Source organism: Plectropomus leopardus, chromosome 9 (genome assembly GCF_008729295.1).
Source record: "Plectropomus leopardus isolate mb chromosome 9, YSFRI_Pleo_2.0, whole genome shotgun sequence".
NCBI lineage: Eukaryota > Metazoa > Chordata > Actinopteri > Perciformes > Serranidae > Plectropomus > Plectropomus leopardus.
The window spans coordinates 20,816,971-20,842,045 of NC_056471.1; the positions used below are offsets into that span (position 1 = coordinate 20,816,971).

Consider the following 25,075-nt stretch of genomic DNA (forward strand, 5'->3'; position numbering starts at 1 on the left):
TTTGGGTAGGTCTATTGATGCATCCTGCCATGGGTCCACCCCATGAAATGCATGCAACCCTGTGCTTTTGATTTAAGATTAGAATTAGGGTGACAATTGTAAAAAAAAAAAAAAAAAAAAAAAAAAAAGCAAATATAATGAAATTGTTCATACTTTCCATACTAATGGTGTTCTGACAAATTACTGTATTATTAATGCAGTATAATATAATCATTATTATACTGAGGAAAAAATCTATGGGTTATTATTATTATTATTGTTGTTGTTGTTGTTGTTGTTGTTGTTGTTGTTGTTATTATTGTCATAACCGCCTGCATTGGCTGTGCTGTGACTCTGTGTTGTCACTGGAACAACCGAAATAGCGACTGTCGACCTCAGAATCGTTGCTACGCTGTTGCTATGATAGAACGTTGGAACGTTCTGTTAGAATGTACCAACAAAAACAGAAAAAGAACGCAGATAAATCAGAACGCTGACGCCATCTGCAGATAAATGTGAAGCTCCAGCAGCAGGGGAGGTACCAGAGCAAAAGTGACTACACTTCTAAAATAGTTTCAGAATAAAAGCATGATTTATATAAATGGGTGAGGCTACCCACATAGTCAATCATGAAAAAAATATAATGAAACAAATAACATAGATAAAATAATGTAATAAGACAAAAATAATGATTTTATTTCTGATTACAATATGATTGTGTTTGTTTATTGTCGAGAGGATGGCTACGTTTCAAAAATCAGTGCACGCATAGAGCCTTTACTGTAGGGTGTAATGACCGGTAGCAACAGCTTGAGGCAGCAATGCGCCTAGTCTGCCATAAAATCCAACAGAAGAAGAAGAGTCTTTACGTGACGTAGCAAAACCGGAACTTCCGGTAGTATGACTGCTGTTGTTGACACTTAGCATCTTAGCACCTAGCAGCACAGTAGCACTACTATTTGGTAGATGTCGGTGATTTAAACATCGCGCCTTTTTTTGCCTTCTCATGCCGTCGTGTTAATTTGGTCGCAATATACCGTTTTATTGTCTGGTTGTTCGTTTAATCTCCGCTGACACTGCTAATTTTGCGACGTTGGTAGCTTGAGACGCTAGCCTTCAGTGGAGGAAGCTAGCTAGTTAGGACATCATGGAAACATGATTTAAGTTTAGACAGATTTTAACGGTATACTTTGCATTTTAGCTTTTACTGTAGCTTCGTGCTTGAAGCTGGTTGGGGAAACGTTCAAAACAAGGTATATTGTGTGTTTGATGCTACTTGTAGTGACGCTAAGCTAATCTCACATCTGGTAGTTGATTGCTACTTAAGCTAAACAAATGCCAAACATCTCCTGACCCACTTGCTTATTCTTTTTTCACACAGATGGCAGTAGAGCTGGATGTGTTCGTGGGTAACACCACTATCATGGATGAGGAGGTTTACCAGCTCTGGTTGGATGGATACACAGGTTTGAGTCACAACACAGATTTATTGAGTCGCATTGTAGGACTACCTGAGGACACTGTGGACATACGTCCTTGCATGGTTGAATTATCTTGCAAAGATGCACACAGTGTATTGTTTAATTGAATTTGGGTAAAACATAAGTAAATTGTAGTGGTTGCCAACCGGGCAGGCAGTTTTGTTTATAAAGCTCACTTCATTCACAGAGGTATGTTCAAGGTTCAATACAGTCAATTAAAAGGCAAAAAATAATTTAAAAGATTTAAAATTGTAATATCAATATAATTATAACAAGACCATTGGACTTAAAAAAATATTTAGTTAAAACCACTTGAGGGAGAACCCTCAGTGTGGTTTCCGAGGCTTTAATTAAAATAAATTAATAAGTGACGACCAAAAGGTAATTGGCTGTGCTGCATAATGACTAAAAGCCACTGCTCCTTGTTCAGATTGTTCAGACACGCAGCCCGCTCCCCAGTGATCTGAGAGGTCTTGCAGGGCTGTATTGCTCAGACATGTCACTCATATTTAGGGCCAACTCCATATGCAGATTGATAAATAAGCAGGATGCTTTCAAAATCAGGTCTGTGACATGCTGGCAACCAGTGTAGATTGGCGGGCTGGGTTGATGTGGGCTGTCCTTTTGGTTTTGGTCACACTGATGATCTCTAAGCTAGATTTGGGCGGGGATGTTGCCAAAAAAAAAAAAGAAAAAAAAAGAAGGTTGCTACACGAATTATATGTATGTCCATGTATATCTCCACTTTTGCTTTTTTATGTAAAAACAGGGATAGTGCTTTTACCTCTTCAGGCCTCTGGAAACTATTCAAATGAAATAATCATTGTTTGATAGTAATATATGCTACCTATGTCAAGGGGTTGCGAATAGATGTTTTTTGTTGCTTTGAAGAGTTACTGCTAATGCGCTAAATGTGTAACAGAATTTTGAAAAGACATAATGAAGCGTATAATGAGCTGCACGTCTCCTGCAGCATTCACATCCACATCCGGCACATTACTAGTAGCCAGTATGAAGTATGATGATGGAGTAGCGGTTTAGTGCTGCTGTATATTCACACCACACCAGCAGCTTTGTTAGTAGCGTTGTCCCAACACTGAAATCCTCTAACATTTATAAATTATCTTGAAAAGTATCTCTCATTTTCAGTACCTCAGGGAAAAAAATGAATTGATGAAGAATACAAAACAAAATACACATAATATGACAAGAAATACTTTTCTTTTTTGATTGGTAGCAGAGAACAGCTGTATGACTGCAGTAAACATAAACAGAGAGAAAGCAAAGCTGGAACAGATGTGTCGATGCTGCAAAAAAAAAGCATTAAAACCATTCATAATCAATTTAATAATACTACTACTAGTACTAATTATAATGATAATGATAATAATAATGATAGTAATAATAATAACTTTATTTACATAGCAACTTTAAAAACAGAGTTTACAAAGTGTTTTGACAAAACAAAACAGAAGCAGGAACGATTTCTTGCAAATGCAAAATAACTTTAGGAGCCAAACAATAATGCCGAACTAAGGCCAGACAAAATTTTTAGGTAGAATTAAACATGACTTATGAGGCAGAAACATATTTGAAGGAAGACAGATAATAATGAGAAATTTAGATATAACAATAACAACCCATACCACTAAGAGCAAATACAATTCAAAGAATATAAGCAGTAAACTCGGAAATTATATAGTAACAGAATCAAGCATGATCAAGATGGAATAAAAGAGTGAATTAAAAGATCAATTATCAAATAGATGAATTAAACTAGGCGACATCACATTAAACAAGTCTATAAAAATGGGTTTTAAGAAGTGATTTAAAAGATGTCACTGATATGAAGTCTGTCAGTGGGTTGATATTTTGGACAACCGTGTTTGTTCGTGCAGGTTATCACACATAACTACAGCCACGATTGGCTCACCAAGCTTTCCTGATTGCAGTGAACGATGCAGTGAAAGTAAGAATGGAAGGAGGAGTGCTGGAGGAGTGTGAGGCGAGTTCGGACGTTCTGCTGAGCGACACCATGGACCAGTACAGGACTTTCCAGATGTGTGAGCGTCTGCTGCACAATCCATCCAAACTGGCCAACCAGCTACTGTTTCAGATCCCACCTCATCGACAAGCCATGCTCATAGAGAGGTGCGGTAATGATGCTCTCGTTATTTCTCCTTCACTTATTTGATTTGTTTGTAGGGTCTAATATGAAGGTATATGACACATCTGTGAAGTATGTTATTCTCCTCTCAAGGCAGTTACCATGACATGTATTTGCTTTTAAACAACACTACTTTATTCTTGTTTTTTTGACGTAATAAATAAGAATATATGCTCACAAGTTTCATCTTATGCATCTGTGTTTCCTGTTCAGATATTATGCTTTTGATGATGCATTTGTTCGTGAGGTCCTGGGAAAGAAACTCTCCAAAGGGACCAAAAAAGACTTGGACGATATCAGTGCCAAGACAGGCGTGACGCTGAAGAGCTGCAGACGACAGGTAAGAGCCTTCTAAACAGCATAAGTTAGGACTTTTTTATCTGTGTTATCAGTTTTTAAATGGTCACTGCTCCTTGGTTTGCTCCTGGTCCTATGTGACGCCTTGATTAACAAACTACCTTTATTCTAACTTTTGAGTTGCAGTGACAAGTTAAATTTCCAACACTTATACATTTCAAAAACATCTTTTACTGTCTAATAAAATATATTTTTGTACATGTTTTATGTAGTCATGTTGTGAATTCCATAGATCTCCTGCGTCCTGTGTTTAATTTCAGTTTGACAACTTCAAACGTGTTTTCAAAGTTGTGGAGGAGCTGAAGGGACCCCTGGTGGAGAATATCCGTCAGCACTTTCTTCTGTCTGACAAGCTTGCAAGGTAATCAGTTTGAGGAGCAGAGTAAAAGCCTTCCTGCCTCAGGTTTATTTTCCAAAGCACTGGTACTGCTTCAAATATTTTTTTTTTGCAGTTTTTCTGATGAGTTATTACATGGGTTTGTGTTTTTAGCTAACGCTAACAAAACCGCACTAGAAAAGGCTGCCATTCAGGATATTTTAACAAGTGAAAACATCAGAGTTCTGTCTGATTGTCTTGTTTTAGCTCATATAAATGCCTCCTCTGCTTATTTCAGGGATTACGCTGCCATTGTTTTCTTTGCCAACAATCGCTTTGAGACGGGGAAAAGAAAGCTGCAATACCTCACATTTCAGGACTTTGCTTTCTGTGCCGGGCAGCTTATCAGCAACTGGACCGTTGGGGCTGTTGGTGAGCAGTTTGTCTTGTTTCCTTTGGCAGTTTGCTGCTATTTTTATCTGAGATTTAAGGGACATGTATAACATGTAAATCACTTGTATAACAGATACATTAATCATCTGGAACTCTCTTAATGTATCTTAGTTAGAAGCCTACAGAGTGATAAAACACTGGTGATAAATCCAAAAGCAATACAAATAGAAAAAAAAACATTTGAAACTGTGAGACAGAATCTATAAAAGGCTTAAAGGAAATGTCTCACATGAGAACAAAAAGTGTTCAGCCAGACAAAGTGACAGACTGTCACTACTATAGGCATTTTAGGCTCTGAGAATATTTTACAGTGTTCTAAGCACCTCCTTTTACTGTGTCTGCACTGTAAGAACAAGGAATGATTGTAGTTCTTAGATCGCCATTTTTGGGGCTTTTTAAAACTCAGATATCAGAGTATTCTACCAGCATAACGTTGAGTGAGGTAAGTTTACGTTCATTGGTGGAATACATGAGCCGATTGCCATTTTTAAAAACCTTCAAGCTGTGTAAAGAAGAGACAGCACAAAACAACAAAAGTCTGCGTTTAGGAAAAAATGGAAGAAAAGAGACAAATGGACTGATGGTGAAGTCCAGGCTTTACAGAGCATTAGACTGTGTTTGTGTATTGCACAGAATTGACTTTGCAATACCAGCTGCTGGCCGGTATACGTCACCTCAGTGTTCATATTGGCAATGCAAATTATGGGTCGACTGATTATCGGCCTGTCTGATTATTGGGGCTGTTATTTGGCATTTTGCCGATTATTTGTGTCAGCGTTTTATTTTAATGATGCTGATAAAATGAATTGATTAAAAAGTGCAAAGAGAGTATCAGCATGGGAGGAAATTTTACTTTGTAAAACCTCAGAGAGCCATTTTTAATTATTCATTTTTATTTAAATTTTCACTCCCAGCAAGACCTGTCGCACAAACACACAAACAGTCAGTCACACAGACAACATCGTTGACTTGACCAGTGGTTCCCAACTGGTGGTTGTGTTCCAAAACTGGGTTGCAGGTCCGTTCTGAATGGACCACAAGTGACTCATGAACGTGTGAAGTTCGTAAAAATCACACTTTATTTTGAAGAACAGTGAATTTTCAGCACAGATCTTTTATTTTGAAGTGCTGTTTCTCTCGCGCTATGCTTTATTTATTTTTGTTCTCCGCCAACGTGTTGTTTACATTTTGTGAAATAAAATGGCATATGTGGAGGTTCATAATGTGTGGACTCTGGCCTAATGACTGAGGAGAAATCTGGACCCCATGAACTGACCAGCTTGGAACCGCTGGGCTGGACGATGTCACTTACATACATAATTTACACAAATACTGTCAAATACACCCTGATAAAATGTTAAGAAGGTATAAAAAATAGATAAAACTCCAAGCCTAATAGTTTTTATGATTAAGGAACAGTAAGAGCAGTACCTCTTTCAGTGAGGCCCGATAACCACCAGAGGTCCTTCAGGTTTGAAGTTCCTCGTTGGAATGAAGGCTGATTAAAAATTTATCAGTTACCAATTAGTAAAGCGGACATTTATAATTGAGTTAGGCAGATATTAACAGTAAGGAAAAGAATAAGCTGCGATAACAAAGTCTTACTCGAGTTTTCTTTGTAGATAACATGGTGGAAGACATGGACGTAGATCTCGATAAAGAGTTTTTACAAGAGCTGAAAGAGCTGAAGGTGTTAATCACAGACAAAGATCTGCTGGATCAACACAAAAGGTAAATGAATGACGGGGAAACCCTCACGTTTTGCTCATTACTGGCTATTTTACTGGCTTTAATTAACAGTTTTATCCACACTCTCTTATTGACGGTGTCTCTTTTTTCCATTCTGCCCTGTCTGTTCAGTCTGGTCTGTACAGCCCTCAGAGGAAAGACTAAAGCTTTTACTGAGATGGAGGCTAATTTCAAGGTGAAGAACATTAATCCTCCATTAATATCTAAAATATAATTGGTCAATGATGTCTGCAATGAAAAGATAATTCTTTCCTTCCCGTAGAATCTTTCCAGAGGTCTTGTCAACATTGCAGCAAAGTTAACCAACACAAAAGATGTCAGAGATTTCTTCATTGATCTTGTGGAGAAGGTGTGTACTTCTACCTATTTTTTTCCAAGCCTTTTAAGCCGAAGACAGATCATTCAACCCGGTTTTCCGAGGCCGGTTTTTAAGTCTGCCTTTGAGATGTCGTGATGTAACATCTTCCCCTCCTCCTTTTTCTCTCTCAGTTTATTGAGCCGTGTCGTTCAGACCGATGGACAGCTGCGGACATGAGACTCTACCTCACTCACTACAGCAACTCTGCACACATACTTGACACTTTCAAGTGAGTTAATGAGCTTTTATTCTATAATGCATATCAGTTAGGGTGCGGCTCCAACCGTGCTGGAGTTATCAATCCCCACACGGGGGGAAACAAGGCTAAAAATACACTCAAGGTTTTGTAGAGCTCTTTGAGAAAACTAACCAATAACTGAGCAATATGTACACTTATTTAAGCTGCTCGAATCTTACAGTTGTATGTTAAAATCCTCCTTAATATTGACGTCTCTGTTCTGCCAGTGGGTGTCACCCTATCTCGCCCCTGATTTCTTAAACTGTAGTTACCTTGTTTCTCTTGCAAACACTCTGGAATGTAGTTAAGGGTTTACACAGCCCTGCACCACTACATGCTTAACAAAGAGATATTCATAAAGAGAAACATAGACCCCCCCCTATTACTCTGAGTGGACAGAGATTGCCTCATTACTTTCCTCACCCAGATTTCACAATTACACTTTGTCACGAGACCTCTCTGCTCCGTTTACTTACAGTTTGCTCTCTTTTTGTCTCTCTCTTTTCTGCCCTTCAGACATCAGGTTGTGTGGGACAGATACATGGGCGTCATCAAAAGCTGTATCTTTAAAATGTATCACGACTGAAGCGTTTTCTTTGCAGCTTGCCCCTCATTTCTCCCCACTCTTCCCTCTGTATGTTTTCCGGCTTTTCTCCCCCGCTGTAGCCGTTATCTTCAGTTTGTGCTTTCTGTGTCATTTTGTCAGCACTGATAAATCCGCTTAAAGCTCCCTGGTTGCTCCCCATAGTGTCCCAGCAGTGTCTGTACATTTGATTTGTAAATAAAAAAAATAATGTATTTACATCAAAATGTCATTCTATTTTATGTTACCGTTTTATCTGCCGTGTTATATGGAGAGATGTTAACATTAACTCACTCCAGGGACAAGATTTACTCATCTTGTGAGTGTTGGATGAAGATGAGAGGCAAAGGGAGGGAGAGAGAGATACAAATCATAGTGTAAAAGTGAACAAGGCAGGTTTATAAAGCACTTTCATACTATTTTCAAACTGGTGACTGCTCAGCAGTATGAAAATATACTGTATGAATGTTTTTGACCTTAAATACGACCTGTACTTTACCTGCGTCATTAATTATGACGTCTCCCAGCGTGTTGGATGCAGAGATATCATAGTTTTGTATTTTTCATTAGTTTTGATTTTTATTTTGTGTCTAATTCAATTCAGTATTATTTATAAAGCCTGGTATCAGTATACAGCCCAATATCAACATCAAGCCAGGTTAATAACAAGTTTTAATGAGACATCAATGTTTGCAAATAGAGAGAGGAGAGAGGAGCTCAATGAATTAGAGGAATTCCCCCAACCGACTAGGCCTATATCGGCCTCACTAGGGGCTGGTTCAAGATAAGCCTGAGCCAGCCCTTAACTGTAAACTTTATCAAAGAGAAAAATCTTAAGTCTTCTCTTAAATGTGCAAACAGTCTTTGCCTCCTAAACCCAAAACTAGAAGAGTTTTTCTTTTCAGTTCAGTTTAGTTTAAGTTTATTTGCAGCAGAGGTTTGACGGTTTTGGTTTCTTTTTTGTATTTGTTGTTTACAAATGTTTAGCTTTAGTTTGGTTTTGATTAGTTTCAGTATTAGTTTTAGTTTTTATGAGGGGTACTTTTTCAGGGTTAAGATTTAAGGAGGTAAGGGTATCACAGTACAACACAGATGACTCACAGTCACACTGAAATCCAAGTCTTAACAAACATGCACCAATCTCTCTCATGGTTGTTATGGTTGACAAATTTGACCAATTTAACAAAGACTGAAGATATTTCCTATACTTTTATTTTATTTTTGTTAGTTTTGTAGGCATGTAAGTAATATAAACTTTATATTTAAAGCACTTTATAAAAACAGTTACAAAGTGCTTTCCATGGTTTAATTATTTTACTTACTTACTTTATTTCAAACATTAAATAATAATAAAATACAATGTTATATTTAAAAACAACAAACCTATCACGTGTAAAAGATTTTCAAAAAGCAGCATAAATTTATATTTCATGTCTAAAAGTAGCTTGTCTTACCGCTGCTCTATTCTAACCCATTAATATGCAATCAGTCTCATGATCTAACTCTCCGTTCAAGTGTCCTTCCCTACATCTAGACAACTCTGTTTACACTCTTTATATGGTTATATATAGTCAACAACACTATATAGAATAAAGAAAACCATTAACAAATATCTTCATGAGCGTACCTCACAAAAATTCTTCTTTCATACATCTTTTTTAACTGTCTGATATTTTTTTTTTTTTAACTTTGTTTAATTTCCTCCTGCAGTCCTTTCCACAAAAGCCCTGCAAAATAGACTCACACTTTTAATGTCGCTGCAAGCATAACATTGATCCATATTTGTACCAGGACATAAAATGATTCAGGATTTAGCAAATAAAAAGATAATTATTATTTATAATTTTTTAAAGTCATTTTTTAATTTTTATTTTGGATTACTAAAACAAAATTTTCACACATAGTTTTAGTTTTAGTTTACTATAATAGCCTAGGTTGGATGTCTGTGTGTGGTCACAGGAATAATGGACCAATGCAGGGGGGCACAGTTGGTCCAGCCAGGGGGTTGTCAGTGTGACTTTTAACAACATCCCCCGTAATGACAGCTGCCACCTCTGCCACCACCCAGGAAGTCAGGAAAACAATCTGAGGCTAAGTGGAGGTTTTTAAACCAAAGATTTACTTAAAAAAAGAAACAGGAGAAAAATACAATAATTACTCTCATAATGTTAAAAAATAGCATGATTGTGCACTCCGAAAAGATAAGTATGTCTATTAAAGAAAATTTGGTTGTAAACTTTAACAAATGCAATCTTTTTGTAATTGATGTCATATTAAATTCCTCAAGTATTTTGCAATAGTACCTGCAATTATAGCAAAGTGACTGCTGCTCATTTAATTTTGAAGAGGCTTTTATTTTGTGGGGAAACACATGAGTGACCTTCAAGATGAGTCAGACTAAAACTAATAAAAGCTAACTTGGATTAAGCAACATCTTGACCGGTTTGCAACATAACAGACGGCTAATTTTGCAAGAAGAAACAGTGCCGGAAATGATTCCAACAGCAGTAATGGATTAGTCATGTGCAAACAGAGCAGCAAAGTTGGTCAAGAATAATGATAGCATTTTATTTTCTCTATTTCATCCCAGAAAGCGGCACTGGTTTATTCTGAGAAATACGCTGACAAATTTTCCGAATACGTCTCCACTCTCTCTCTCTTCCACTCTCTAATTTTTGTCCACATTCCATTAACTTCTCTCTCCCCGACTATAAATATCCTGCATGTCAGATTGGACGAGAGCAAGGGCTTTAGTAGCTTTATGGAAAAAAAAAAAAAAGACGGGGGAGGTAAGTATAGATAGATGGGGGGTAAATGGGAGAAGGGAGGGAGGAAAAAGGGTGGGAGAGCTTGGGGCTTTTGTGGGGGTTTAGTTTAAATGAAACCAGGTGTGTTGTGGGACCCGTAAGAGGGGGATTGGGTAAGAAGATGGAGGGGGGGGGGCAAGTGTGTGAATCTGTGAGTTGTTGTTCCGCCTGCGATTTGGACGGATTTGGAATTTTGGTATTTGGGCCGCAGACCAGGAATTTGCATCCTGGGGGGTCAGGGAGAGGGGGTTTGGAGAGTGGCAGTGCAGGGGGCCAGATGGGGGAGGAGGTCGGGGTGGGGGTTGGGGGGGTGGGGGGTGGGGGGGGTAAGAATGGGCTGTCCCGCTCCTCCCTCTCTCCTCTCAGTTTCTCCCTCGCTCTCTCTCTCCCTCCCTTTGCATGTGTTCAGCTGCTCCAGCTGTCGGTCTCCCCACTCACTCTCTCAGGGTCATACAGGCAGGAGTTTAAGGGACCACTTCTGTACGCCAACTCAGCCGGGACGACCACAGCCAGCAGACGGACACACCGGTCAGCGGAAGAAGATCCATCCAGAAAAATCCTCTGTGAGTTCCCCTTTGTTTCTTTATTGTCTTGTAAAACAAACTATGCTGAAAAAGAGAATGACTTGTCCTGTTTGCTGAGTTTTAAGCAGTAGTAACAGAGGTGAGATGTACCTCTTACCCACTTTTCTGGTACAGGCCATACACGTCACAGCTGCACCGCTGCTCTGCTCTCCGCTCTGCTCTCTGCTCTCTGCTCTGCTCTCCGCTCTGCTCTGCTACACTTTGCTCCTCACAGGAGCCAAGATACTGTGGCTCACAGTCTGTGTTGTTGCTTCTTGGCTCTGTGCTTCAGAGACTGTAATAGGGGGATACACAGGAAGAGAGGTAATGAGTCACAGGGCATGTATTATTGTACAGTATGTTACAAAAGTTCTTCCACTTAATCCATCTTCTTTATTTAAAGTCGGTGTCACAATCTCTGTTTAGTCACTCAGAGTGGGGGGGAATTCTTCAGAGCTACGATTGAACACGACGGTGAAACAGGTGGCAGCTACAGAAACAGACACACAAACCTCTCTGGAGAACAACACAGACAGTGTAGGATGCCTCTATTTGACAGTGTATTTTACCGCTATTTGCACAGTAATAGCTAACATGTGACAGCTCCACCGTGACTGTAATGAGTCAGATGGGATTATAAAGGCAACACGAAGGAAGCACACTTCCCCTGAGAGCCGCCCATCATCTTGTGCCACATTGTATGCATACACTAACACATCACAGCCCTTTAAAACAGGGAGACAGAGCAGTATCAGTACTGAGAGAACAGACCAGCCCCGGAGGGATTTATCACTGTTAAAGTGTGTGAATTTCTCCTGCAGGCCACTATCCATCACTGACGGAGGAGTTTCCCAGAGCAGGAGTTAGTGTGTGTGTGTGTCTGTGTGACCCCCCGGATTGTGGATTTGCAGGTTCACTGCCACAACGGTAACAAAGCGCAGCTGGAGGAGCGCGCTGGGCCACCATGTTCTCAGGCTGCTCCACGCACAACCGAGCAGAACAACACAACGTTGGCTATGTATACACTACAACACATGATGACCATCCTGCAGTTTACACTCTGTGTGTGTGTGTGTGTGTGTGTGTGTGTGTGTGTGTGTGTGTGTGTGGTCCAACTGTGTGTTTTTTCTGGTCCCCATGTGGTCACATTTGTAAGGCGCCTGACATTTTGCTTGTTAAATTGTGCTGACTGTGTGAATTTAGAAATGGGTCAGCCTGCTGTGACTGAGGCCAACACAAGCCCCAAATGGTAATTATATTATTGTTGTTACTAAACACAACAGGTGCTGGAGCAGAGATATTTTGAGGTTTTACAAGGGCCAGAGGTGGGGCCAAATCTTTGTTTTGCAAGTCACAAATATAGGTTTTTGCACTCCCGATTCAAGACAAGTCCAAACTTTGACTTTCTAGTTCCAAACAAATCTCAATGCACTCTTCTCCAAATGTAATGTCATTTTAACAACAGACTAATAATATATTAAATTTAAAATAATCATGAATACTTTTTAAAATTTGTGTTTATTTGTTACTACTGCGACTGAACTTAATCATAAAAAGGTATCGTGATGTTGTACTTTCAAGCACAAGAGCTGTTAACTAGTACCACAAATGTTACTCATAACACCCACATTAGCTTGCTTACTATGTTTCAGTTTGGCTTCTTCAACATCTTCCCTTGTTCTTTGTGCACCTTCAGATGCTGAATGACGTAGGCATTTTTAGGGTCTCTGTCTGTGTATTGACACGCCTTTTGTACTTATTGCAATTCTTTTCTGGGGACCATAGTTCTTGTATATGAACAAAATGATCTTTGGTCTCATTTTTGCCAGCTGGCGCTCAGTAATGTAACATGATGTTCTTCATGGTTCAGTTGTTGGGGATTTATAGTGTTATTGTTAGTTGATTCAGTAAATTAATTGTTCTGTTGTAGACTTCTTAGATGAAATATTTTTCAATCTTGTGGCTATAGGAAAGATATCAAGTATTTTCAAGTCTAAAGGCTCAAGTCCAAGTGAAGTCACGAGTCATTGGTGTTAAGGGTGGGAATCACCAGAAGCCCCATGATATGATATTGTCACCATACGTGAGTCAAAATACAGTGTTATTGCGATTTTCAATTCATGCTACTGAAAAAAATGATACTTGGCATCTGTATATCGATATAGTAATGCCATGTGATCCATTCAGAATGGACCTGCGACCCACTTTGGGAACGCTGACCACTACTTGGGAACCACTGCTCTAGTCCACACTTCTAACAAGGGCTGCAGCTAATGATTATTTTCATTTTGCGTTAATTTGCTTATTTGCTTTATTTTCTATATAAATTGGTCAGTCTAATATATGTCAAAACACTCCAAAAGCCCCCCCACACAAATTCCCAGAGTTCATTGCGATGTCTTAAATGTCTTGTTTTGTCTGATCAACAGTCCAAAACCCAAAGATGTTACAAATTGAATTATTTGTGAAGCTGGAGCCAAACAAAAGAACATTCTTGATTGAAGAATGATACACACGATAAATCAAAGTAGTTGCTGATTATTTCTCGTAGTGACGCAGTTACACAGTGAACCTGTGTTTCTTTACGTCAGTCAAAACCCAGACGATGAATTCCTGCACTCGGATCACATTCTCTGGCGTCCTCCTACACAATGAGGGGAGATGAGAGGTTAGGGGAGCAGTGGCTGGAGGTTTGGCACCAGCCATCCTCTTATGTGAACCATGGGGGGTTTCCCAGAACCTGATACTCTGGGAACCACGGCCGTGGCAGGGCATCCCAGCTGGGAACTGGCGCCCACATCCTTGCCACGGGCATTCCAGAGGTCCACCGCCACTTGATCTCCACCGGCATCAGGGAAACACCCATGCATCCCTGCTGCCCACACTCAGTAGCCAGTGAGTGACTGGACCCCAGACTGATGGTCAGTTTGTTTTTGGGTGGTTTTGGGCCACATTCTTGCTGGTTGTAAGTGTCCGCTGGGCAAAGTCAGAGAGGTCACGTACTGCGGCTGTCTGATTGCACGGTGGTATGTGTTACCGTCCGTGCTTACAGTGTGAGGGCATGTTTTGCTGCTTTTCACCATGCAAAGGTCACAAATGGCCGCTGATGTCATCCATCAAGTATTTGAGGGTGTCCACGTCACCTTGTGGCCTTCTGTTTGTCTCAAAATGAAATACAGCAATAAGCAGAGCCTGCAAATGTGGCCTCTGGAGTTTACATCAGAGTGTGTGTGTGTGTGTGTGTGTGTGTATGTGTGTGTGTGCACGTAGACAGTCAGTGATTATAACCTTCCCGTCATGTATTTTGACTGGAGCTCACTGACTTTGCAAACAGCACTTGCTAAGAATTTTTTTCATACCTTCAATTGGCCTGTTTTTTTCGACTTATTTTGGTCTGTGGGAGTTGGAATAGGTGATTTGTTTATGTTTAGAGTCAGCTTAAACACTTATAGCCTCTCTCCAGGAACATGAACTGAAGGGTGGTTGTGTGTTTGCTGGGAGAAAAGCCCAGTCTGTCAGGATACTCAGCAAACATAATACACTATAAATCTACCTTAAACACACCACACTGTACAGAACGCTGCCGTAGATACGAACTCAGATGCTTTATGTAAGTGAAAGAAGCAGTACCACAGTGTAAAAATACTCTGTTGCAAGTGACAGTCATCCAATCAAAATTATACTTAAAAGGACATAACCAGTCCCTGCAAATTGAACTTAAAAATATCCAGAGACAAAGTACTCATTTTGACCCCTTTCAATATGGGGTCAAAAATGCTAAACTTTGGGGGCTCTTCTGTTAGTTCTGTTGCAGGACAACTTTACAATTCTAGTTGGTGACCTCATGTAAATCCCAGCAGAGTTTTTCATAAGTTCAGCTCGTGCAGGTCTAATCTTTCACATGAATGAATCACCTGTGAGCGAGGGCCCATGCTTTCGTTTCAACATTGGGAGTGATACATTTGAAGTGAGGAGTTAAGGGGTCCTCCGTCAAGAAAGTTTGAGACTTAATTTCCTGCACTCTGGTGAGTTTATCTGCACCAGCTTGTGTCTTTTTTGAATCAATTTCTGATGGGAATTTCTTTCTTTCCAACAAAACATTTTTGAATTTTTTTAGGTAATTTGTGAATCGTAGGATAGTGAAGGAATGGCCGGCCTTACTCTGCCTCTGATTGGTTTCCTCTAACACTCCTGTCCTAACCCTAACCCTAACCAGTCCCACATACAAAGGCAATGGGTACTAGCTAGAGTAGGGCCTCTGCTTTCATACGTTTTGCAAATTTGTGCTTGCCCCGCTACCCCCCTGAGACTAACACCTATGCCTGTTAGGGTGTGCAGGACCTTTGATTTATAATATCTCACCTTTATTAGCTGATCCTTTTAAGTAAAATCAAAGTAACTACAAACTTTAGTTGCCAGATAAATGTAGTGGAGTAAATATACAAGCACAATATTTCCATGCTTCCTTGAGCTCACTAGCTTGTAGCATGCTTGTTAGCATAAACATGCTAAGTGTTGTTAGCTCAGGCAGAATTTTGGTTAGCTTAGCATGGTCTTATTAGCACGCTAGTTACCATAGTGGGCTAGTTAGCAGGTTGTTTGCTGTATTCTGTGGCTCGACATTTTGATACCATGTTCCTTTTATGGTGCCATGCAATTGTTCCCAAGGCGCAAAATTTCCAAAACCCAAGAGTTTAAAAAATGTTCGTACGCCCATTTGTCCAGCAGCCTGATCTCCTGAAAAACAAATGTGCATTGCTCCAATTGTCCGTTTGTCCAAAATAGACCTCTAATTATTTTTCAGAGTACTGTTATTACTACTAGTCTTACCATGGTAAAGGCATCACCTGCCTTACTCTTCCTCTGATTGGCTTACCCTGATATTCATACCCTAACCCAGGCATGTCAAAAGTCCGGCCGAGGGGCCAGTTGTGGCCCGAGAATTTTAAATGGCCCTCATCTTAAATTTCACCACCATCACCAAACAAAACTGCTTAATCAAGCAAGATCACTTTGCATTTTTCCCCTTCACCGCACAATGGCAGGAATATCATACAGTTTGTAGACATGCATCAAGTCAGAACTATGCAGACGGAAATGATGTGTTTAAACAGACAATAAACAAGCAAACGGAACGGTTACCTAACAGCAGACATTTCCTGCCATGCACCAGACATGGCCATAGCAAACAGGCGGAAAGTCGACAGCGAGGTCCTCTGCTTTCAGGAGCTGTGGAGAGTTGAATACTTTTTCACTGAACAATGAAACAGTTGCGTTTGTCACATTTGAAGTAATATATATATATATATATATATATATATATATATACATATATATAAATTATTTGTTTGATTTTAGAACCAACTATTCAAAAAGGTTTGGACACCTCTGCTCTAACCGATCAAACCCCTCATATTTGTTTTTGGGATACTGAGTGCCAATATTTTTCCTACCATATTGTAGGCAAGACCTGCCCTACTCTGCCTGTGATTGGCTCGTGCAAACTGCCTTTGTTTGTTTGGTTCGGTTCGGTTTAGCTATGATGAGTGTGATTGGTTAGGGTAAAAATTTCAGGTAAGGCAGATTAGGGTGGATCATTCTTTCGTGTACTAGGCTGCCGAACATTTGGGCTTTCTGTTGGTCCAATGATTTCATTTTTCCACAGCTTGCGCTTCCAAATTCTGAGCTGTCAGAACAATGGGCAGTCCTCTTTTCTAATTCGGTAAAGCAAGTCAAGGGACATAATTAGTGAATTCCTTTCCTACCAAATTTATTGCTAATTTGTGGCAACTTGTGAAACTAGTGGGACCAGTTGCAATGGTGATGCTGGTTGCACAACCGATGAGAACATTCAGGTGAAGTTGCCATCTGTCAAGTCTAATCAGAGCAAATACAGTGTAGATATGAAGCTGGGTCAAGCCGCCTTTCACCTGTCAGAGGACACAGTAGATTTATGACGGTACGGCCTGATACCCCATTTAATATGAAAACTAGGCTTCTATAGAAAGTTTTCTTCAAGTTTTGGCACATTTTACTTGGAGCTTCAACCATTAATTGATAGGTTTTCAACAATTAAATTCATCACCAACTATTTTCATAATCAATTGGTTTTAGTATTTTTTTTTTTTTAAAGATTATTTTTTTGGGCATTTTTGCCTTATTAGACAGGACAGAGCAGCAGTGTGAAGGGGGGAGAGACAGGGGATGACATGCAGCAAGGGGCTGTGAGCTGGACCTGAACCTGTGACCACTGTGGCATGGGCAGTGCCATTATTCATGGGGTGCCTGCTTAACCCACTAAGCCACAGGATGCCCTGGTTTTAGTATTTTTTAAAAGAAAAAAAGCAAAAATTCTCAGTTTTCAACTTCTTAAATCTGAATATTTTCTGGTTCCTTTTACTCCTCTGCCATAGAAAACTATATATCTTCAGGTTGTGGACAAAACAAGACTTGAGGACATCTTTTTAGGCTTTTAGAAACACTGATAGACATTTTTCACCATTTTCCTACCAAACAACTAATCGATTAATTGAGAAAACAATGAAAATAAAAAATCAAAATCTTCAGTTGTAGCCCTGATTTTTGTGAGCAGACATGGATTTAGTACCTAAACTATCTGTCTATATCTGCAGGGACTCCTTGTCTCAGAGACAAATTAACTTGAGTTGCATCTCCCAGGCGGAAGCAGCTGAGCAGGAGATGCTGTTGTAAAATATGCGACCAATAGCCAGGATTTATTTGCTCCCGGCGACGTTGCTCTGATACACAGTGAACCTCTGGGGGCAGCTCGGCGAGACGATCATTCCTGTGAGTTGTAGTCTGCCAGTCTGCAGACACAGAGTGTCTTCTGTGAGCAGCCAATATGAAAGTATTTCAGTGATGTTGACTTTGTTATTTTCAGCTGAAGGATGCAGTACGTCACAATGTTTATGTTTTTACCTGGCAGAGTGATTCATGCGTTTATTCCCGCTGCGATCAAGGGGGGACTGTTTGGTTGACAAACAGTGAACCAAGTCCAAGGCGCTAACTGTTTGTGTTCTGACTGACTACTTAAAAACGGGGCTCCAGTGCCTTGATTTATCCATTTCAGCCACGGTAGCACTTACAGCACCAGTGTGTTTTGAGACTGAACCCATTTTGTGATTTCTGAGTTTCTAATGTTCCTTTTTTTATGTCTTTCCCTTTGTCTCCCTCTGATATACAGATACCACCTCCTGGCTGCCTGTCTCATCTTAAAGCAGCTCTACTTGTCTGTCTGCAGAGTGTGTGTGTGTGTTTGTGTGCATGTTTTAGGTGTGTTCCCGTCCCTTCTCCTGCAAATTAGTGCATTAGTATGCAGGGTGCTTGTGTGTCAATCTTGTGCGTGTGCATATGTGTGTCTGTGCTCCTCCGCAGTGCTATTTCACAGCCGCCTACAGAAAGTGACACCTACACGGTAAGGATGGACGAATCTCTCTGCCTCCCTCTCTTATTCTTCTCCCTTTAGTTTTCTTTGCATCTTCCTTTTTTTCCATATGATATATTAAATATTCTTTATGTGGAAACGTTGGCATCTGCATGTCATTTAGCTCTTTTTCATTTCCTCATCTTTTCCGTGTTTAATATTCCACAGCAGCTTTCCCCTTCCAGCATTTTATAGTAGTCGTAGCTGGGGGTTATTTTAGCTTTTAATTCCATGTTTCTTTTAGGCCTCACATTTTCTTTCCATGCAGCGCACAGCAATATTTTTTTCCCCCAGAATGATAATGACATTTTTTCCAAACAGTGGCCTTAAATTATTTGTTTTTTGAAGTGACATTTGGCTTAAGGAAAGTAGTTTAAAATGTCACAAATCCTTTAACAGCAGCAGACTTCTCCTCCTTTTGGCTCAGCTTCATGAACACAGAGGAAACAAGTTGATTCTTTTTTTAATGTCCCACTACTGGGGATTTATAATGTATTATGAATATATTATGCAACTACTTGGCTCAGAGGGCCTGTTCACATCTTTCTTTCCATCATTTTCTCACACTCTCTTTCGCTCTGCACAGGAATGCACAGATGGGTATCACTGGGACCATCAGACTGAACACTGCAAAGGTAAAGTGCTCTTTTACCTGAGTTTTTTCCATCTCACCACCAAACTCTTTTTCTTGAAAAACATTTTTATTAAACAGACTTCAAAACATGTTATAGACAGCACAGACATTGATTGCAAAACAGAAGTCTGACAGTTTTTTTCCCCCCAAACGATAAACAAACATACCGACAGACAGCAGCACATTGCACACCTTCACCCGGGGTCACCCTCCCGCATGTCCCAGTGAGCATGTAACATGCAAAGTGACAGATGAGAGAAAGAAGAGGAAAAAATAAACACAAAACATGACAAAATAAAACAAATAAAAACAAAGCATTGTGTTGCTCTTTGTGTTTCATCTTTGGTGCCTAAAGTTTTGTGTCTGTGTTTCCCATCAGACATAAATGAGTGTGAGACCATTCCAGATGCCTGCAAAGGGGAGATGAAGTGCTTCAACCACTACGGAGGGTACCTGTGCCTCCCCCGCTCCGCGTCAGTCATCCCAGCCCCAGAACCCGCCATCACGCCCACTGAGACCAACCCCTGCCCACTGGGCTATGAGGCGCAGGGAGACAGCTGTGAGGGTGAGTGTCTGGTTTGTAGGTCTGCGGGGTTGGAGATGGACAGGTGGCCACAGGATGAGTGATCATTAAGCATGTTTGTCTGTGTGTGATTGTGTAAGTTTATTGTCTGTGGCCACAGATTGCGAGGGACAGGTGGTCGTAGCAGGTGTTGGGACCGTAGGCTGCATGTTGGTGCAAGCTGCATGAGTGTGAGTGAGTATGAGTCCACGGGGGGCAGACAGACAGTGTAGGAATTTGGAAGATTTCACGCGAGGACAGCTGCTGTGTTTTTAAGAGTCTGACTTGCGGCGAGAAACCTACTCGCACTGGAGGACGGCGAGGTGTTCATCTGGGACTGCAAACATGATTCATCATGATGTGATATTCTCAGCTGTCGGGTGCAAATGAGGGGAACAGAGTCACCGTCTGCACTGCAACAGTCAGAGTGTGTCTATCAGTCATGGTGGATGATGCACACATTTTTTTTACATGCGTGTCCTTGTTTCACTTCACCCACAAACACAGATATCAATGAGTGTGAGCGAGACGAACATGACTGCCAGCCCAGCCAGCAGTGTATCAACACCCTGGGTGCCTTCACCTGTCAGTGCCCCGATGGTTACCGCAAGGTTGGCACAGAGTGCATTGGTGAGATTATCTGAATTTATCCTTTAAATAGTGCATCGAAGCAGGCTTAAATATCGCACATGGCCTGAGGAAAAGTGGAGTTACAGCTGCAAGAGTGACCTTAATAATCTGCAGATATGTGAATATCCCTCCTCTGACTCGATTCTTTCTCTCAGACATCGATGAGTGCAGGTACAGGTACTGCCAACATCGCTGTGTCAATGTCCCCGGCTCCTTCTCCTGTCAGTGTGAACCTGGTTTCCAGCTGGCAGGAAACAACCGATCCTGCATTGGTGAGTTGACGCCCTCTGAAACTGATTATAAAACTCAACTTTCACAGCCTCTGTCTCTGAAATCAGGCAAAAGATCTGCACACTGTACTGATCTCAAGTCAGATCCGTCTTACAGAGATCTTATCAGACTTTTGTCAAAAATTGAGGCCTTTGAAAATGCGGTTTCAAATCTTACAGATTTTACACATCAAAGTGTGTTTGCTTGGGTAGAACTATTGCTCATGTTCAAAATAGTTGTGTAAAAGCCTCTTGTGGCCACAAGTGAGTCAGCGTGAAATTAAAATGAAAAAAATCTGGTGTTTTTGAGTCACGAAAAGAAGTTATCTTAGCAGACCTCTGTAGCTCCTCATCTCCACTTGAGGCCAAAGACTCGAGGCTATGTAGGTAGTGGTGGGGTAAAAAAAAAAAATCGATACAGCAAATACAGAAAATATTATATCGATACATATCAGCCACATATGATTTTTTTTACTGCATAAAATACTGATGTTGTAAATACAAATTAAACTTTTAGTAGCCTACTACAGTAATAAAATTGTGTTTTTAGTCCACTAGATACCTTTTGCTGCAATAAAAAATAATTGAAGTAAGATGAACAGACTGAAATCATGATCTTATTGGATATAAATTTGATACTGATAAAGTTTTTCCTGAATTTGCAACTGAAAAGAGTTAATATATTGCAATGTAGTATTTTATTGCAATACTTGCATCGTGACTGAAGTATCGTAATAATATTGTATCATTAAAGTTTGACACAGCTGCATCAGCTGAGGTTGGTCACATTTGGTTGACAGTGTTAACAACTGTCATCACATTGATTTAGCATTGACAAGCTCGAATTGGGTCGTTGCCTGATATCAGACAGAACTTTCAACTTGTCACACTCCGTTTCCATCTTCAGTCCGACGTTGCGTCCCCTCACACTAACTGATTTCTGTGGGGGAGGGGGATTTGTTGTCCTTGATGTTGTCCTAGGATAGTTGTAATTTTCGGGTAAACATCATTAGAATTCCTGAAGTCAGTGGCTTGTAAATATAAAAAGTGTGTAAAATATAAAACTGTATTTTACAATAAGGCACAGTCTTATATTTGAAACACTTTTTTATATTTCTTGTACATATTTCTACTTGCTATAATCCTCTATGCTCTGCATCAGAGCGACTGTAACAAACCACAGTTTACCCCCGGGGATCAATAAAGTATTTCTGATTCTGGTTTTGGAAGATGTAACGGACTGGATAGAAACCAGAGAATCTGCATCTATGTAAAGACAATCATGTGAAAGATAAATATCATATTTTATTTGAATGTAAGCTTAAGAAAGGCATTTGCCAAAATATAATTTAAACCACAGATCTATGCTTCAGTTTATTTTGTTATCACAGCCAGATAAGCCAAAAGTTATCTGTTAATTAGGTGATTTTTTTATGAGTGTCCTTCCTTTGTTGAAGTAACAATAGTTGTACTTTTGCCATTTTTCTGTTGTTTTTGTACGTAATATTTGTGCTCCATACCATGTGATATAGTCTTGAGCTAAATTAATAAATGACAATGACGATGAAAGGGTGCAGTGGAGCAAAGTAAAAACAAACTATAATGTCAGGTGATATTAAGAAGACATGTCAGTATAAAACAGCCCTGATAGCTGTGTAGCACCGGCCATCGATGTTACTCCTCATTGGTTTCAGCATCAGCTGACAACAGTTTGACAACAGCTAAACAACCGCGTCATACAGTCCCCCCAGCAGCGTGCAGTGGTCGCTTTTCATAACAGGGAAACTGCTGACTCGTGTCACAATGCCAGAGGAATCAGCCAACTTGAACTTGATTGAATTGGTGGATTCAAAGGTCTGGTCCCAGACAAAGTGGTGTAGTGATGTAGCCTACAGAGCCCGTGTGACTTTAAACCGGTCAGAAAAACAGCCCAGACAGAAAACCCTTGTGTAGAAACCAAAACTGTTTCAACTCTGGCAGAAAATTGTGTATTAATGTTGGACCCCATCACTCACAGTAACAAGATGATTGAAACAATATGTTTGCAGGACCTTTAAATTTATTTATTCATGCCGACAGTCTGAGTTTTTGATTTAAAGTGTTTGGGATGTGTGTGCTCTTTGACTATGTCAGCATTTAAAATCTATTTCCCTGCTCTCCAGATGTCAATGAATGTGAGATGGGTGCCCCCTGCTCCCAGAGGTGTTACAACACGTACGGCACCTTCCTCTGTCGCTGTGACCAGGGCTACGAGCTGGGGCCTGATGGCTTTGCTTGTAACGGTGAGAGATCAGCTTTTTCTCTCTGTCTGGGTGCAAATTTTAACCATCTCAGGGGTGTCAGTCTGCTCTGTTTTTTGTTCCCATTCCACCTTTAACTGAGAACAACTAATAAAACCTGAACTTTTAACTCAACAGACATCGACGAGTGCAGCTACTCCAGTTACCTGTGCCAGTACCAGTGTGTCAACGAACCTGGGAAGTTCTCCTGTATGTGCCCAGAGGGATACCAGCTGCAGGGCACCAGACTATGCCAGGGTAAGCACACACCCGCCTCCATTTCCTCCCGACACCTTCCTCTCTGTGTTTTCAGAGTCACAAATGCTGCACTAAGTCAAAACTTATTCATTCTTTGACAGCAGCTCTGTTCAAATCAAACATCAGCTGTTTTTCTCCTGCAGATATAAACGAATGTGAGACGGGTGAACATCAGTGCACCGACACACAGACCTGCGTGAACATCCACGGACGATACCAGTGTGTGGACACAAACCGCTGCCAAGACCCTTATGTGCAGGTGTCTGAGAAGTGAGTGACACCTCATGAAAGTTTGTGTGTGTGTTCCTACGCAAACACGTTCACACACCTTTTCCCAATTACTAAAATATGTGCTGGCCATCGGCTCTGAATATAATCAGCCCCTGTATGGAGTATGGCTGAAACTGCAAGATTACCCCAATTACTTTTTCCACGTATGAGTCCAACTTTGCAACCTTTTCTTCTGAACATGGTCCAGTGCAATAAGAAAACTATTACACTGTTACAAGTGTTGGATTGGTAACAGGTGTGGGTCACTATTAACAAATCCCAGATGATTTGGTAGTATAAAGTGTGTTTTAGAAAAACATGAGGGCAAAAATGGCTACTGTTCAATATTTATTTAGATCTTTTTTTGCTCTTAGTCACATGACTCCCTCTGCTGGCTGATACATGAACTACTGTTAATGCTTTTCTACACTTAATGTTACCATTTGTATTTCTTTCTTTGTGTGTGTTTAGCCGCTGTGTGTGTCCCGTCAGCAAGCCCGTCTGTCGAGATCTGCCTTTCTCCATCGTCCACCGCTACATGAGCATCACCTCCGAGCGCTCCGTCCCCTCTGACATCTTCCAGATTCAGGCCACCAGCGTCTCTCCGGGGGCGTACAACACCTTCCGCATCCGCTCTGGAGATGAAAACGGAGACTTCTACATCAGGGTAAGAACTTTTAAAGGGACAGTTCACCCCCTAATCAAAATGACATATTTTCCTCTTACACATTGTGCTATTTATCAGTCTAGATTATTTTGGTGTGAGTTGCAGAGTGTTGGCGATATTGGCGTTAGAGATGTCTGCCTTCTTTTGAATATAATGTCACCAGGTGGCACTTGGCTTGTGATGCTTAAAACACAAAAATAAACCCCAAAAATGAAAAAAACCAACTCAACAGTAATGTCTCTTTCCAGAAATTAGGACCTACTTGCTCAAGATAATCCATAGACCTTATAGAGAGCAGTTTAATGCAGGACCTATTTTCTTCACCCCAAACTACATTTACCAACTGTATTAATTTTGGTAATTTGGTTGGCAGGTGTAGTTCGGTAGAAAGAAAAAAATTCCACCATGAACATCAACAAGGTCTGTGGATTGTCTTGAATAACGGGGTTATGTGCTGTGAATTTCATTGCACCTGTTAGGAGTGAGAGATGTACTATATGTATGTACTATACTATGACTTTTCTTTCTGTCTTTTACAACATACCGTACTATATACGTACTATACATACCGTATCTTAGATATGTATTTTTCGCTTTTCACAATATACTGAGTTTTTTTGTCCGCTTTGTATGACATACTCTATTATGACATTTTTCTGCTTTTTGACAACAAACTATACTGTAATGTTTTGTTTTTGCTTTTTACAACATACTCTACCATGACGTTTTTCTGCTTTTAATGACATACTATACATTTGTTTTGCTTTTTACTACATCCTATCGGGAAACCATCCTCGATAGGATGTTGTAAAAAGCAAAACAAATGTCAGTATAGTATGTCATTAAAAGCAGAAATCATGGTAGAGTATGTTGTAAAAAGCAAAAAAAAAACAATATCCTAAAGTATTGTGGTCATTAAAACCAGAAAAAACATCATGGTAGAGTATGTTGTAAAAAGCAAAAAAAAAATGCTACAGTATAGTTTGTTGTCAAAAAGCGGAAAAAAACCCA

General features: G+C 40.2%; 2 protein-coding genes across 2 annotated transcripts in view; both read left to right on the top strand.

The window, feature by feature from the left end:
• Nucleotides 1-861: 861 nt before the first annotated feature.
• Nucleotides 862-7,902, top strand: fibpa (fibroblast growth factor (acidic) intracellular binding protein a). Its single transcript, XM_042493158.1, has 11 exons — nucleotides 862-1,232; nucleotides 1,361-1,445; nucleotides 3,413-3,611; nucleotides 3,841-3,967; nucleotides 4,245-4,345; nucleotides 4,599-4,732; nucleotides 6,376-6,484; nucleotides 6,614-6,677; nucleotides 6,765-6,851; nucleotides 6,992-7,089; nucleotides 7,615-7,902. The coding sequence occupies exons 2-11, from the start codon at nucleotides 1,361-1,363 to the stop codon at nucleotides 7,682-7,684; spliced, it is 1,074 nt and encodes a 357-aa protein (XP_042349092.1). The 5' UTR covers nucleotides 862-1,232; the 3' UTR covers nucleotides 7,685-7,902.
• Nucleotides 7,903-10,876: 2,974 nt separating this feature from the next.
• Nucleotides 10,877-25,075, top strand: part of efemp2a (EGF containing fibulin extracellular matrix protein 2a) — a 44,490-nt gene continuing 30,291 nt past the window's right edge. The window contains exons 1-10 of the mRNA XM_042493897.1: nucleotides 10,877-11,051; nucleotides 18,256-18,486; nucleotides 19,082-19,130; nucleotides 19,509-19,694; nucleotides 20,199-20,321; nucleotides 20,477-20,593; nucleotides 22,753-22,872; nucleotides 23,008-23,127; nucleotides 23,271-23,397; nucleotides 23,869-24,064. Of these exons, the coding sequence (XP_042349831.1) occupies nucleotides 18,385-18,486; nucleotides 19,082-19,130; nucleotides 19,509-19,694; nucleotides 20,199-20,321; nucleotides 20,477-20,593; nucleotides 22,753-22,872; nucleotides 23,008-23,127; nucleotides 23,271-23,397; nucleotides 23,869-24,064 (1,140 nt within the window). The 5' untranslated portion in view covers nucleotides 10,877-11,051; nucleotides 18,256-18,384. The remainder of the gene's footprint in view (nucleotides 11,052-18,255; nucleotides 18,487-19,081; nucleotides 19,131-19,508; nucleotides 19,695-20,198; nucleotides 20,322-20,476; nucleotides 20,594-22,752; nucleotides 22,873-23,007; nucleotides 23,128-23,270; nucleotides 23,398-23,868; nucleotides 24,065-25,075) is intronic.